Below are 13,330 nucleotides of genomic sequence, written 5' to 3' on the forward strand. Positions count from 1 at the left end.
CTCTTTTGTGCCATGGAAGGCTTTATCATTCTGACGCCACTCGTTGTCCCAAGGGAGCCATCTACAATGACCATGATAACAAACTTTTCTCACAAGACGATGTTACGTTCTCCTTGCATATTGGACATGCCAAATAACCCTTAGTCATCCACCCAGAAACCATTGCATACATGGGAAAATCGATTACTGTTCACATTACTGTCGCTCGCATGGTGAACATCTGCTTAGTATACTTATCGTACGTACGAACATCATTTTTCTATAAATCTTTTAGCTCATCAACCAACGGCCACAAATAAACATCAATTCAACATCATGTATTCTTTTTCCATGCACTTCCAAGGCGGTAGATTATAAGGAAAAATGACAATCGGCCAAGTGTTGTGGATTTGATTTAAAACCCCGAACGGATTAAATCCGTCGGTGGCAAGTCCCAATCTAACGTTGCGCGGGTCAGTTGCAAAAACAGGGTATATCCAATCAAATTCTTTACATGCCTCTCCATCTGCAGGATGCCTCATAACATCATCATTTACCCGTCATTCTTTATGCCATCTCATGTCGGTTGCGGTATGCATCGACATGTACAATCGCTGCAACCTAGGCTTAATGGAAGATACTTTTTGTGGAATCTTGGTCTTTCTATTCTGTGATGTCATTTTAAACCTCAGCTCGTTGAAGATAGGGTATTTATCCAATTGTTTGTTCTTCTTATAGAACAATATACAATTATTTACACACGTGTGAATTTTTTCATACCCCGCCCTTCAACACTTTTTGGGCACTTTTATGACCTTTAAGTAAACAATTCTTCTTTGGAAGCATCCTCTTGATAACTCCCAAACAGTAATCAAAACACTTGTTTGACAAACGAAACTTGATCATGCCATGCATCGACTCCACAATTGCAGTGAGCACCGAAAAGCTCTTGCAATCCGAATATAATTCTTGCTTGGCATTTTTCAATAGTTTTTTAATGCCTCACTATCCATGGTTGGATGGCCGTCATCTCCCCCTTCATGGTTGGTGTTGCTCGAGGTGTATAGATAAACGTCATTTAGAATATTCATAACTTGTTCACTAGGATCCACATTAGATTCAACAGTCTCCACTCGTGTCACGTAAGAAGACAAAGCTTGGTCTAATCGTTCTCCATGATGAGACCAAGTAGTATAGGCCTCCATCATCCCATTTCTTAATAAATGAAATCGAACATTTTCGCATATCTCCCACATTGAGTTGTTACACCTCCTACAGGTTGTGTCTAGTTGCGAATTCAATGAACTCATCTATTCCATCCAAGTACTCAGCATCACATCTATTATGATTATGTATCCACTGTCTGTCCATTTTGTCTGCAATCCTAATAAAAGTACAAGAATTACAACAACTTCAACTATTGTCTTATCACTTTATTCCTCTGGTAAAGGCCCTATCCCATTCAGGAATGCACAGTTATGTGCTGTAATTTACGATTCCAATGGATTAGATTTCGCCGTGGGCAAATTTCGGCAGCATCTCCTTACATTTTTTCAAGTGCACACCGTAGATACATAATATCCACCATGTACTAGAAGAACATTAGGAAATGTTACCAAAATTTCCACTATCGAAACCTAATCCATGAACCGCAAACTACAACACATAACTATGCATTCCCAAATTGTCAAAAAAAATGGGACAATTCAAGAATTAATTGGACCGCAGTCATGCTTTTGCATCCCTGCACAAAATCCAACTAATTCTCAAACAGGAAACTAAGGTTTTCTTGAAAAAATAAGTGTACAAAGTTAAGTAGTATTAACTTCGTACAACACAAAACAATTTTGTAGGTGATATACAAAAATATGTGCATACAAATAAACTAAATCATAATAATTACTAAAACTAAATAAAATAGATAAAATTAATAAAAATTAATTTAGCGAAGAAAATAAAGTGATTTATGTACATTGTGACATCTCAAATGTAGTTAAAATTCTCTTAGACTTCATTTTCATTGTAATATAAAGTGATATATGCACCCTTTATTTCACTTTACGCATTTATCTCTTAATTTAGTCCTTAGTTCTCCTTTATTTTGTTTAATCCAATAATAAATAAATAAAAATATATGGGGAAAATTATTTTTCCCTCGCTTCATGGCTTCTGGTAAACTCTGTATTCCCCGATGATCTCAAAATTATTATTCTCACTTATTGTTGTCAATGGCTGCAAGAAAATATTAATACTTCTCATATGGCACCCAAAGCCCTTACTTTAGGAACCACCTCTAGAAGGGTTGTTTAAACTCAATGTGGAAGGTTGTAGAAAAGGCCACCTTAATTTTATTGGACCAAGATGTGTTTTTAGGAACTCTTTTGGAGCATGGGATGTTGGGTTTTGTGTTAATCTTGGGCGTGGGGTCATTCTCAACGCTGAAATTTGGGGAATCGTTTTAGGATTACAACTTGCTTAGGATAAAGGGGTTCGGCGCCTTTTGGTGGATTCTGATTTTGCAATTACGATCCAGCTGATGTCACATGGTGCCACTGATAATCATCCTATTGGTGAATTGATTCAAGCTTGTCGTTTAATGTTACTATGTGATTGGAAATGTATATTCGTCATATCCGTCGTGAAATGAGTTTTGTTACGATGAGTTAGCCAACTTGTGCCTCTCTCATCCTTTATGTACAGTCTATTTTGAGTAAGCTCCATCTTTTTGTAAGCAGTTATTATTGTCTAATATGTTGGGAATCTCTTGGCCTCGTGACATTATTTTGCAGTTTCTTTTTTTGTCGGGCTATTAGCTCCTTTGTTTAACCAAAAAAAAGAAAACTTATTTTTATGAACGTACAGTTTGGGTGTGAGGGTAGTTTGCCTAAATTACGTGATTACTATAATATAATTTCTCAACTAAAAGGCAAGTGTTTTCAGTAGTATGTTTTACAAATTATGAGATGAATAAAATAAGAGGAAGAGAGGCATGGATATAAAAGTCAAAACCCCATCTTCTCGGAAAACATCCAACAGTTTCAAAGCTCAAGACTTCAATTTTTAGAATTTGGATTGTACTCACACAGTCAAACTGACCTCAATTTGGCCTTTTGGTTCTTTATTCATTTTTTTACCTCCTTTATATGTACAATTTTTGTTAATAATATTCTTGCACTTGTAAGCAATGGCGTAGCGTGAAATTCAATATGCAGATAAACCTTCAAGTTACACACATATATAATTCAAATTTGCATTACATCTAATTTGAAAATAAAATTAAATTAGAAAGCCTAGTATCTTATGATGGCTTTAGGTTATTCCTTCTTTATTATGTAGTATCTTTGAGATGGCAAAATTTAGTCTAAAAATATTAGAAGATGATTAAAAGTGGCATAAAAAAGGCATAGTCACATAAATACCCCTTAAAACTCAAACTCACTCTCATTTTGTCTCTTTAAACTTATTTTTTCTCACATAGCCCTTACCCCTAGAAGTATATTACCTCTCACTATGTCCCATAAAAAAAATCCATAAAAAATTCATTAAACCTTCTAATGTGGCACAAATGAAAGTTTATTCCTTCGTTGTCTCTTCCTCTTCTTTGACCATGGAAGAGCAGACATGGCTACCATCTCCTCCATCACCTAACCCTCATTCTTTTTCCGTTGCCCACCTTCCTTCTTAGTCCACCATGAGAGAGTTGATGGTATCACCATTTGGTGGCAACCTATTTCTAAAAAAACCTACTTTTTAAAACCCACTTTACAAGATTCCTCTATTGATGAACCCTTTTTCAAGCTCCCACCTTTTTTGTTATCTCTAATCCAATCATACGCCATATAAATAGCTTTGTTCTTCACCCACTTTACAAAATTGCTCCACTTCTCCCATTTGGAACATTTATACTTCATCAATCAGTTCACAATTTTGTCTATTTGATTGAATGGACGAAAATGGGGCATAGTGAGACATGTACTTCTATGTAGTTTTCCTCTTCACTTAGTATTACGGTCTATTGGTATCTACACTAAAGGGGTGTGGGAGTTTGCTAAACCTCACAATGGGCTCACAATAATGTGGTTCAAATTTGCCTATGGCGAGTATTGGGACCTAAAAATATCACACTTCAACCCAACCAAGTCTCAAGGCCCAATTGTTATGCAAAGCCTACATTCAAGCCCAAACACATGCCAAGGCGCAAGATCGATGAGGAATATATTTACCAACATGCCATGCCATGGTGTTTAAGTCGGATATTCACGCCAAGCTCATGCTTATTCATCACTCCAAGCTTCCTTAGCCACAATTCATGCTAAGCCCAAATCACATATTCGGGGCTTGCCAAGTAGATTGTGGTGTGGATGGCTACAGAAGGTTATTAGGCCTACATGGAATTGAGGCATGGAAGACTTTGAGTTGCTTGGAAGCCAAAACATGCAAGCCCATATCCTTTGTATTTCACGCATGCATCATTGAGAGAGAACTAGCCTAGTTTATCCCTTTCCCTAGTAAGCCAACCCCCTTAGTTAGGATTAAACTAGATTCTTTCATTAAATGAATGTTAAGCCTAGCAAGTCAGACATTTAATGTTGACTTTCCCTTCCCAACCTGCACAGATAACAAACACACAAAAGTCGTGAAGCGCGCTACCAGATTTAGCGCATGCGGAAGACTGCCATGGGAAAGCCACGCCTCGGAAGTAGAAATTTGCAGGTCTCAACAGTGCAACTAGTTTACACCAAAATGGAAATAATAGGATAGTTAAGGAGAAAGGAAGGGAATACCAAATCACAAAGGGATATTCCTTTGAAACCTAAAGAATAAGTCTTCACTTACATAAGAAGGGAGAGAAGCCATTAGAAGAGGATTCAGATTAATAGAGATGATGAGATAGAGAAAACATAGTGAGAGATAACCACCCAGGAAGAAGCCTATAAAGTTTCATTTTAGTCCAGAAGCATACTCCAAGTCTCATGCATCAACATTCATGCAACCTTGGCAATTTCTACAAGCCTTCTATCAAACATCTTAACCATTAGAAACCTTGTTAACATCCTAGGAAAGCCCAAAATATGTAGCTATGCATGCTATGCAACCATGCCAACCTTCTCTCTCTCTGTCTTATGTAAATTGATAATCTTCTAGCTTTCACACCACGCTTCACTTAAGCAAGTCATTATCTTGATCTTTCATGCTATTTTCGAGCCGTTGATGTTACCCGGGTATTTTCTAAGACAAGTTAACTCTTTCGAGATATTCCAGGACTTGTTATGAACCTGTACTAAGGGAGACAAGATGACGTTCTCAAAGCCCAGGTCCACCTCGACCTAAAAGTCCCCCAATAGCGAGAATCAAACATGTGATCTCTCACTTACAAATGAAGAGGAATACTAATAGATCGTAATACTAAGTGGCCATTATAGGTAGTTAAGTGAGGAAAATGGCCACTTAGTACTACGATCTAATGGTATTCTTCTTCACTTGTAAGTGAGAGATCTTAGGTTTGATTCTCGCCAAAAGAAAACTTGAACCACATTATTATGACTAGCCCATTGCGAGGCTTATGCCATCTTCAATGGAGATGGCTATAGGACTATAGCCTATAGCCCAAATTTCAGCCCAAAATGCTCCAAAACCCAACCCAACCAGCCTAAGTTTCAGCCCTTTGGCCATTGGGTTAGGCATTGTTAGCCAGCTAGCCCATTTGCTAGGGCTAGTCTGTCAACACCTAACAGCTACTTGACATCAGCTAGCCGTTACTAGCTGACATCATGTAACCCTTGGGCCCTTTTTTTTTTTTTTTATTTTTTTTTTTGAAAGGATGAAATTAAAAAAAAAAAAATTAAAAATCTATTTATTTTTTCCCTATAAATACTTAAGCCATTTCTCACATCCATTTCATCATTTCATACTATCTTATCTTATTTTATTTCAATTCTTCACATTCTATTCACCTCAAACACTCTTTTCATACACACCTCTTTCTTACATCTTCCAATAATCTAAATTTAAAATTTTTAATTTTTTTTTTTCAAATGGCCACATCTTCAACCAAAGGAAATGCTGGGACCCGAAAAGAAGATGAAGCTTTTTGCAAGGCTTATAGATGGGTCTCATAATATAGTATAAAGGGTATTTCATAACCAAGTGAAGGCATTTGGACTCGTACGTCCAAAAAGCACTATGAGTTCTATAAAGGCACCACCCAACCGAATCCCATAAGTTCTTCATGATGGAAAAAATAACTTCATCCAAGGTTGAACAAATGGCATATAATGGCTGAAGGGAGACATGCAAGAGGAGCCAACCTATACGACGAAGTAAGTGATTTCACAAGTTCTTTTAAATATTTAATTATATTACATTTAATTCCATAAATTATTTTTTTTTATTTTTGTAAATATTTTTTCTAGGAACGCCAAGCGGAGCAATGTATGTGGATGACATGAAAAGAAGCCTTTATTCATCAAGGTTGTTGGGAAATTTGTAAATGGTGGGCGTTAAGATCCACCTCAAGAAAATTTTGGTTCTACACCGGTGATTGGATTCCAGTAATACAGTTGGGGATGAAGAAGTATCTCCTGTCATAGAAGAAAATATGTCTCTAGTCAATATTCCATACCTAGGATTATGGGACGAAACAAGGCTAGAAAATTGAAGGAAATAAGGAAAATGAGGAGTTAGCCTTTCGAGAGGAAATGACATCCTCATTACGATTTATAGTGGAGTAAAATGTCATTGCCATGGAAGAAAATAAGTGGAGGCACAGAATGGGCAAAACAAATACAAGAAGAGATGGATGATAGGAACATGGAAAAGGACACCACGAATTATATTCCAATGGGTAAGGCATATTTTGAAAGGAAAAAGAGGGAAATTATGGCCCGACGGGAGTTGTTTTCAACATTCAACTATACTTTTACAATGGCAGATGAAGATCATTATTTTAGTACTCTTTAATAACTAAGTTATAACCTTTAATATCTAAGTTGTTGTAGTTTTACTATTTAAGTTGTTGTAGTCTTTAATACTTAAGTTGTTGTAGTTTTAATATTTAAGATGTTGTAATCTTTAGTATTTAAGTTGTTGTAGTTTTAATATTTAAGATGTTGTATTTCAATTAAGTTGTGATCTTTGAATTAATGTCTAAGTTGTTAACCAATAAGTTAGAGAACAAACTTAATTCAATTGTTGAATTAATGTCTAAGTTGCTGTAGTTTTAATATGTAAATTAATTCAATTAACCAATAAGTTAAAGAACAAACTTAAAAATAATAAGTTATTGAGAAGCTAAAATATAGTCATTTTGGTTGGATATGGTAAATAAATATAGTCTCACATTGTTTATTTAAAAATAATTTTTTGTAGGACTATAATTCTGGACGGGGCTATATTTAGTTTTTTCGGTTGGAGATGACCTTAACCCACTCCACCACTCCCTTAGAGTAAATAATATCGTTTATTAAAAAAAATGAGGAAAATGAGTTTAAAAGGGTAAATTCATAAGTTCAAAAATTAAAAAAAGAAAAAAACAAAGAAGAAGGAGTGGGTCTATTGGACTCTACGATCCTTGATCCACCAATTGATTGATGTCGCTCAAACCCATCTAAGTTGAGCCCATAAAACAAAGAAAAAGGCCCATCCAAGCCAACCATATTTATGGCGGGAAAATTATCACATCTTCGCGCCAAAATCCTACCCGCCAAACAAAGCAAACACTCTTTGCTGCCCAAACTCAACCTTCCAAACCCCAACGCTCTCCCCCCCTCTCTCTGGCCATGGCTTCCGATTCTTCTCCGGCGGACTTCAACAATGGTAAGCTCCTTCCTTCTTCTCTATTTCTCTCGAAATTCGGTTGTTTTCATGTGTCCGTAAATCTCAAATTCATTTTCTTTTTTCTTTTTCCTTTTTTTTTTTTTTAAATTTATATTTTGATGTCAAATTTCAACAGGGCCTTCTTCTCCTGATGACTTCTTATCGAGCCCAATCGGCAACACCTTCTCATCTCCGGTGGACACCACCCACCGCAGTCGGCGTCGATCCATTACTCCCTTGGAATTTGACACCCCGCGGGCGCAGCGGTCCCGGTTCGCCGCATCCGAAACAACACCAACGGGCACACGCAGCACCAACGGCCATAGTGCTGGCGCTGCCCCGACGCCCTCCTCCACTGACGGTGATGTTCCACCATCTTCTGAAGGCGGCGATGGGTACGGTGTGGACGAGGACCGACCCACATTTGTCTGGGGCACGAACATCAGCGTGAACGACGTTAAGGTGGCGATTGTTAGGTTTTTAAAGAATTTTCGGGATGAGTCGCAGTGGAATACGGAGAGTGAGTACCTTACAGAAGGGAAGTACATTGAGGCCATCAAGAGAGTTATTGAGATGGAAGATGATTCGCTTGATGTTGATGCACGCAATGTGTTTGATTATGATTCCGACTTGTATGCGAAGATGGTCAGGTACCCACTCGAGGTTCTTGCGATTTTCGATATTGTTTTGATGGAAATGCTGCCCATCATAAACCCGTTGTTCGAAAAGCACATCCAAACTCGGATTTATAATCTCAAAACATCCACCTCGATGAGAAATCTCAACCCATCTGGTTAGTTTTCAACAACTGCTTGTGTTTGCAATCCAATTTTCTCTTTTTGCTTTTGGGTTTTTGTTTGTTGCTGATCAATGTAATGTGTGTATGGAAATATGGACTGACTTGAGTATATGTATTACTAGACATTGAGAGGATGGTTTCGTTGAAGGGAATGATTATTCGGTCTAGTTCAATAATACCTGAGATAAGGGAAGCAATATTTAGATGCCTTGTGTGTGGCTACTACTCCGACCCACTTCCTGTAGAGAAAGGTAACCTTGTTCAGATCACATGTTTATTTGCTTAGATTTGATTTAGATTGATTTCTCTATTGTATGCTGAATTTTTGAGTGCAATCAGGGCGAATATCGGAGCCTACAATATGTTTGAAGGAAGAGTGTCAAGCCAGGAATTCCATGACACTGGTTCACAATCGATGCAGGTAATCTAGGGCGACTATCTTTCGTTAAGTTGTTTGAATGTTTGTTCTGCGTAATTTCACCTTTTGCATCTCCAGGTGCCTCCTTTCTTTTTGCAGTTTTTGTTAAACAACCAATGCACTTTAGATATATTTGATTTTATAGTTTTAATGGAACATGGACTCCTATATAAAAATGGGATTTTGAATGCTAACAAATAAAAGATTGACATGAAATAAAAATTTCAAGAGACACAATTGTTTTTAAACTGAAGCAAAGTTCTAAAGATTGTGTTAGTCATGCTTGTGGCTGAAATGGGCAAAAATCAAATCTAAAGCCTTTGTCCTATACGTTTAGACTTCGGAACAAGTCAGTTTAGAAAACATTACGACTATATTCTATAAAATACAAATGAAAGGCGAGATAATGTGGAACAATACTTGTGAAATAAACTGATTTGAGAAAGTGATCTTTACAGTTTGAAGTTAGAGTTTTACAAAGAAATCACTTTAATGGGACCTACTTTTTCAATCAGATTTACAGATAAACAGATTGTGAGGCTCCAGGAGACTCCTGATGAGATCCCTGAAGGAGGGACACCACATACAGTGAGTTTGTTGATGCATGACAAACTGGTTGATGCTGGAAAGCCAGGAGACAGAATTGAAGTAAGTCCATATTGTACCCCTTTGTGTGACCCTAAGATACCTATTATATTTCTTTATCTTGATTGTGTTCCTTGCCAATAGGTTACTGGGATATACAGGGCAATGACTGTTAGAGTTGGACCAACACAGAGAACTGTAAAATCATTGTTCAAGGCACATTTCTATCTTCTTTTTTTTCTATGAAATTTCAAGATCTTCACATTAAGGTGGTCTGGACATAAATTTCCTCTTCATTTGATTGCAGACTTACATTGATTGTCTGCATATAAAGAAATCTGATAAGTCAAGAATGCTGGCGGAGGATCAAGTGGAAGTTGACACTTCATTGGTTGGAAACTCAGAAGAGATTCTTTTTGATGAAAAAAAGGTAATCAATGTATACTTTCACTTGCATTCGCATCAGACTTTGCTTGTATTGTCTGTATCAATAATATCCGTGCTGAAATTTCAGGTGGAACAATTGAAAGAGTTGGCAAAACAGCCAGATATATATGATCGATTAACAAGGTCTTTAGCACCAAACATCTGGGAATTAGATGACGTTAAAAAAGGCCTTCTTTGCCAGGTGCTTTAAATGCTTAAACTTTTTATTCTGAGTAGTTTTGTTGGTCATTTAAAAAAAAAAAAGGTTTTCTGTTTCATTATTTTTCAAAATTGATTCTTATTTTAAATGGCCTAAATGCAGCTTTTTGGTGGGAACGCTTTGAAGCTACCATCTGGTGCTCGCTTCCGTGGTGATATTAATATTCTTCTTGTTGGTGATCCTGGAACCAGCAAGTCCCAGCTGCTCCAGTACATACATAAACTAGCTCCTCGCGGAATATACACTAGTGGAAGAGGGAGTTCCGCTGTTGGATTGACTGCTTATGTTGCGAAAGATCCTGAAACAGGGGAAACCGTATGTTTTTGTTTATAAAAAAAAACTTTATCTTATGGTATTTCATGAAAACACATGAAGTTAAGTGGAATCATTTTATGACTCTTCAGGTTTTAGAGAGTGGGGCCTTAGTTTTGAGCGATAGAGGCATTTGTTGCATTGACGAATTTGACAAAATGTCTGATAGTGCAAGGAGCATGCTACATGAGGTAGGTTATTTTTTTCACTTTTTTCTCAAATATGTGGGAGGAATGTGCAATTTTTGAAATGCTTTTAAACTTCTCTTTTCATTTAAGTTTGGACATTTTGTCTTCAAAATCATGTCGAGTGATATGTGAAGATCCAGATTATATGCTTTCAAGTTTAATATGAGAGTTTGTAGATTCAAATTATATGCTTTAAAGTTGGACATTTTAATTTCATTTTTTGGCTAATCAGAGACACAAGAACAGTATGTCAGTATGCTAAGTGGCATTAAGTATACTACTCAGTATATTATCAGGGACTGCATTCTAGTATTCCTTTGTGTGCAATGCAACTAATTTCCCATTGATGTGGCTTTATTTCTAAATATACTCATACTCCTCCAGGTGATGGAACAGCAAACTGTTTCAATAGCTAAGGCAGGAATTATTGCTTCCCTTAATGCTAGGACTTCAGTCTTGGCTTGTGCAAATCCAAGTGGTTCACGCTATAACCCTCGCTTATCAGTAATTGACAACATACACCTTCCTCCTACCTTATTATCCAGGTGAGAAGATACACATGACATGCTTCTAGAACATTAAAAGGGTCTAAACTACGGCTTAATGATGGTTTTACCTACATTCGTCTAATTTAAAGACATTGTTTGTGAAGAATGTCAAACTGGTTTTTTCTTGCATAATTGGTGAAAGTTATCTATTGTGGAATATTGTTGTTAACTTTTTGGTGTAAATAATGTCAAACTTCTACTTGAAAAAAGAATGTCAAACTTGTTTTCTTGGATAGTTTCTGCAAAGTCTTTATTGTTTATGATTTTGAGTTGCTCCTCTGATCATTAGTTTTTCTCAGGTTCGATCTGATCTACTTACTCCTTGACAAGGCAGATGAGCATACAGACAGACGCCTTGCAAAGCATATTGTTGCATTACACTTTGAGAATCCTGAGGTCTGGTGAATTATGAATTCTCTCATCCTAGTGCTATATTTTTTTGGTAAATATTTAAGAACTAATTTTAGCACATATCTTGTTTACTCCATATCTCCAATTGCAGAGTGTACAGCAGGATGTCTTAGACATTGCTACGTTGACCGCATATGTGGGCTATGCCCGAAAGCATATTCACCCACAATTGTCTGATGAGGCTGCTGAAGAGTTGACTAGAGGTTATGTTGAGTTGAGGAGGAGAGGAAATTTTCCAGGCAGTAGCAAAAAGGTAAATTTACATCAATCTTAGTACAAGGTACACTTCATATATATTCTAGGTCCAGAAATTGTAGAAGAATGTTCACATAATATATAGTTATGCACTTTTGTGACAATATTTTCAAATGACGTATCATTTTTCCCCATCAAGTGAAGATTCATTTTGAGATTTCTTTAATTCATCTCTTTCTTTGGTGCAAAATTTTTTTTCTCTTTATTTGCAGAATACATTGGTTGGTGCTTTTGACCTAGATCTCCAAATAAATTTGTCATTTCTTGCATCAATCAATGTGGTTTTATTTTCTTTAAATAAAAGGTCAAAAAGCTGGGATGTCTATATCATATTCAATTAACTGATTATTTTGACAGGTGATAACAGCAACACCCAGGCAGATTGAGAGTTTGATACGACTTAGTGAAGCTCTAGCTCGCATCCGTTTCTCAGAATCGGTTAGCAAAGACTGCATTGTATCTTAGCAGTTCACATATATTTATCTGGAATAAAATCAATAAAATTATGGCCCGATGCATGCAGGTTGAGAAGCATGATGTTATTGAGGCATTTCGGCTTCTGGAAGTTGCAATGCAGCAATCGGCAACTGACCACTCCACAGGTATTTACAGCATTTGTGTCCACTTTTTTCTTAATTCTACTTTTCCTGAAGACAAACACAGCTTAACATCATGTTTTACTTGTGCTTTGTTCTTAAGGAACGATCGACATGGATCTTATCACCACTGGAATTTCAGCAAGTGAAAGAATGAGACGAGAAAGTCTGGTATCATCAGCTCGTAACATAATTATGGAAAAGATACAACTTGGGGGACCCTCAATGCGCTTGTTAGAGGTGTGCTTTATTTACAAGATGTACAAACTAGACTCAGATAACTATCTTATAAATAACATCTTAATGTGTTTAATATGTCCTGCAGCTGCTGGAGGAGCTGAAGCAGCAGAGTTCTGGCAGTGAACTCCACCTCAACGATGTAAGTATATTCCTCTCTCTCTCTCTCTCTCTCTCTCTCTCTCTCTCTTTCACTCATACAAACACAGAATTAGCATGCTGATGGCTATGCATTTGTTGGCATCTCAGCTGAGGACTGCAATTACGACACTAGCAAGTGAGGGATTTGTGGCTTTTGTTCACGGTGACAGTGTCAAAAGAATATGATGAGAGAGGAGACAGAGAAAGAAGAAATGAGTGACTTGACATTGGTTTTTTTAGTTGCCACAGTTAAGTGGGACCTTAAAACAACTCGAGATGTTCCAGGGTTGTTTTTGCAGGTGATTATTGTGCGTGTAAATTATTTTTGTAGCCAGTTTTTGTTGGTTGGTCAAGTGGTTTAGTTGAGCTAACTACCCCATCAATATAACTCGTTCATGAC

General features: G+C 36.9%; 1 protein-coding gene across 1 annotated transcript; it reads left to right on the plus strand.

The window, feature by feature from the left end:
- The first annotated feature begins 7,685 nt into the window (after positions 1 to 7,685).
- LOC137726627 (DNA replication licensing factor MCM4-like) lies at positions 7,686 to 13,330 on the plus strand. Its single transcript, XM_068465567.1, has 18 exons — positions 7,686 to 7,794; positions 7,931 to 8,587; positions 8,716 to 8,844; positions 8,933 to 9,014; positions 9,527 to 9,659; positions 9,741 to 9,812; positions 9,904 to 10,026; positions 10,111 to 10,224; positions 10,345 to 10,557; positions 10,647 to 10,745; positions 11,127 to 11,287; positions 11,590 to 11,686; positions 11,793 to 11,954; positions 12,314 to 12,394; positions 12,480 to 12,558; positions 12,656 to 12,792; positions 12,878 to 12,931; positions 13,039 to 13,330. Exons 1-18 carry the CDS (start codon positions 7,758 to 7,760, stop codon positions 13,114 to 13,116), a joined length of 2,508 nt encoding a protein of 835 aa, XP_068321668.1. The 5' UTR covers positions 7,686 to 7,757; the 3' UTR covers positions 13,117 to 13,330.

Source organism: Pyrus communis, chromosome 2, assembly GCF_963583255.1.
Source record: "Pyrus communis chromosome 2, drPyrComm1.1, whole genome shotgun sequence".
Lineage (NCBI taxonomy): Eukaryota > Viridiplantae > Streptophyta > Magnoliopsida > Rosales > Rosaceae > Pyrus > Pyrus communis.

What these genes read in the sequence shown, in the direction of transcription:
- LOC137726627 (XM_068465567.1), top strand. Translation starts at nt 7,758, where the DNA reads ATGGCTTCCGATTCTTCTCCGGCGGACTTCAACAATG. An exon ending in TCCGGCGGACTTCAACAATG is followed by an intron (nt 7,795 to 7,930) that starts GTAAGCTCCTTC and finishes AAATTTCAACAG; the next exon opens with GGCCTTCTTCTCCTGATGAC. An exon ending in CCCACTTCCTGTAGAGAAAG is followed by an intron (nt 8,845 to 8,932) that starts GTAACCTTGTTC and finishes GAGTGCAATCAG; the next exon opens with GGCGAATATCGGAGCCTACA.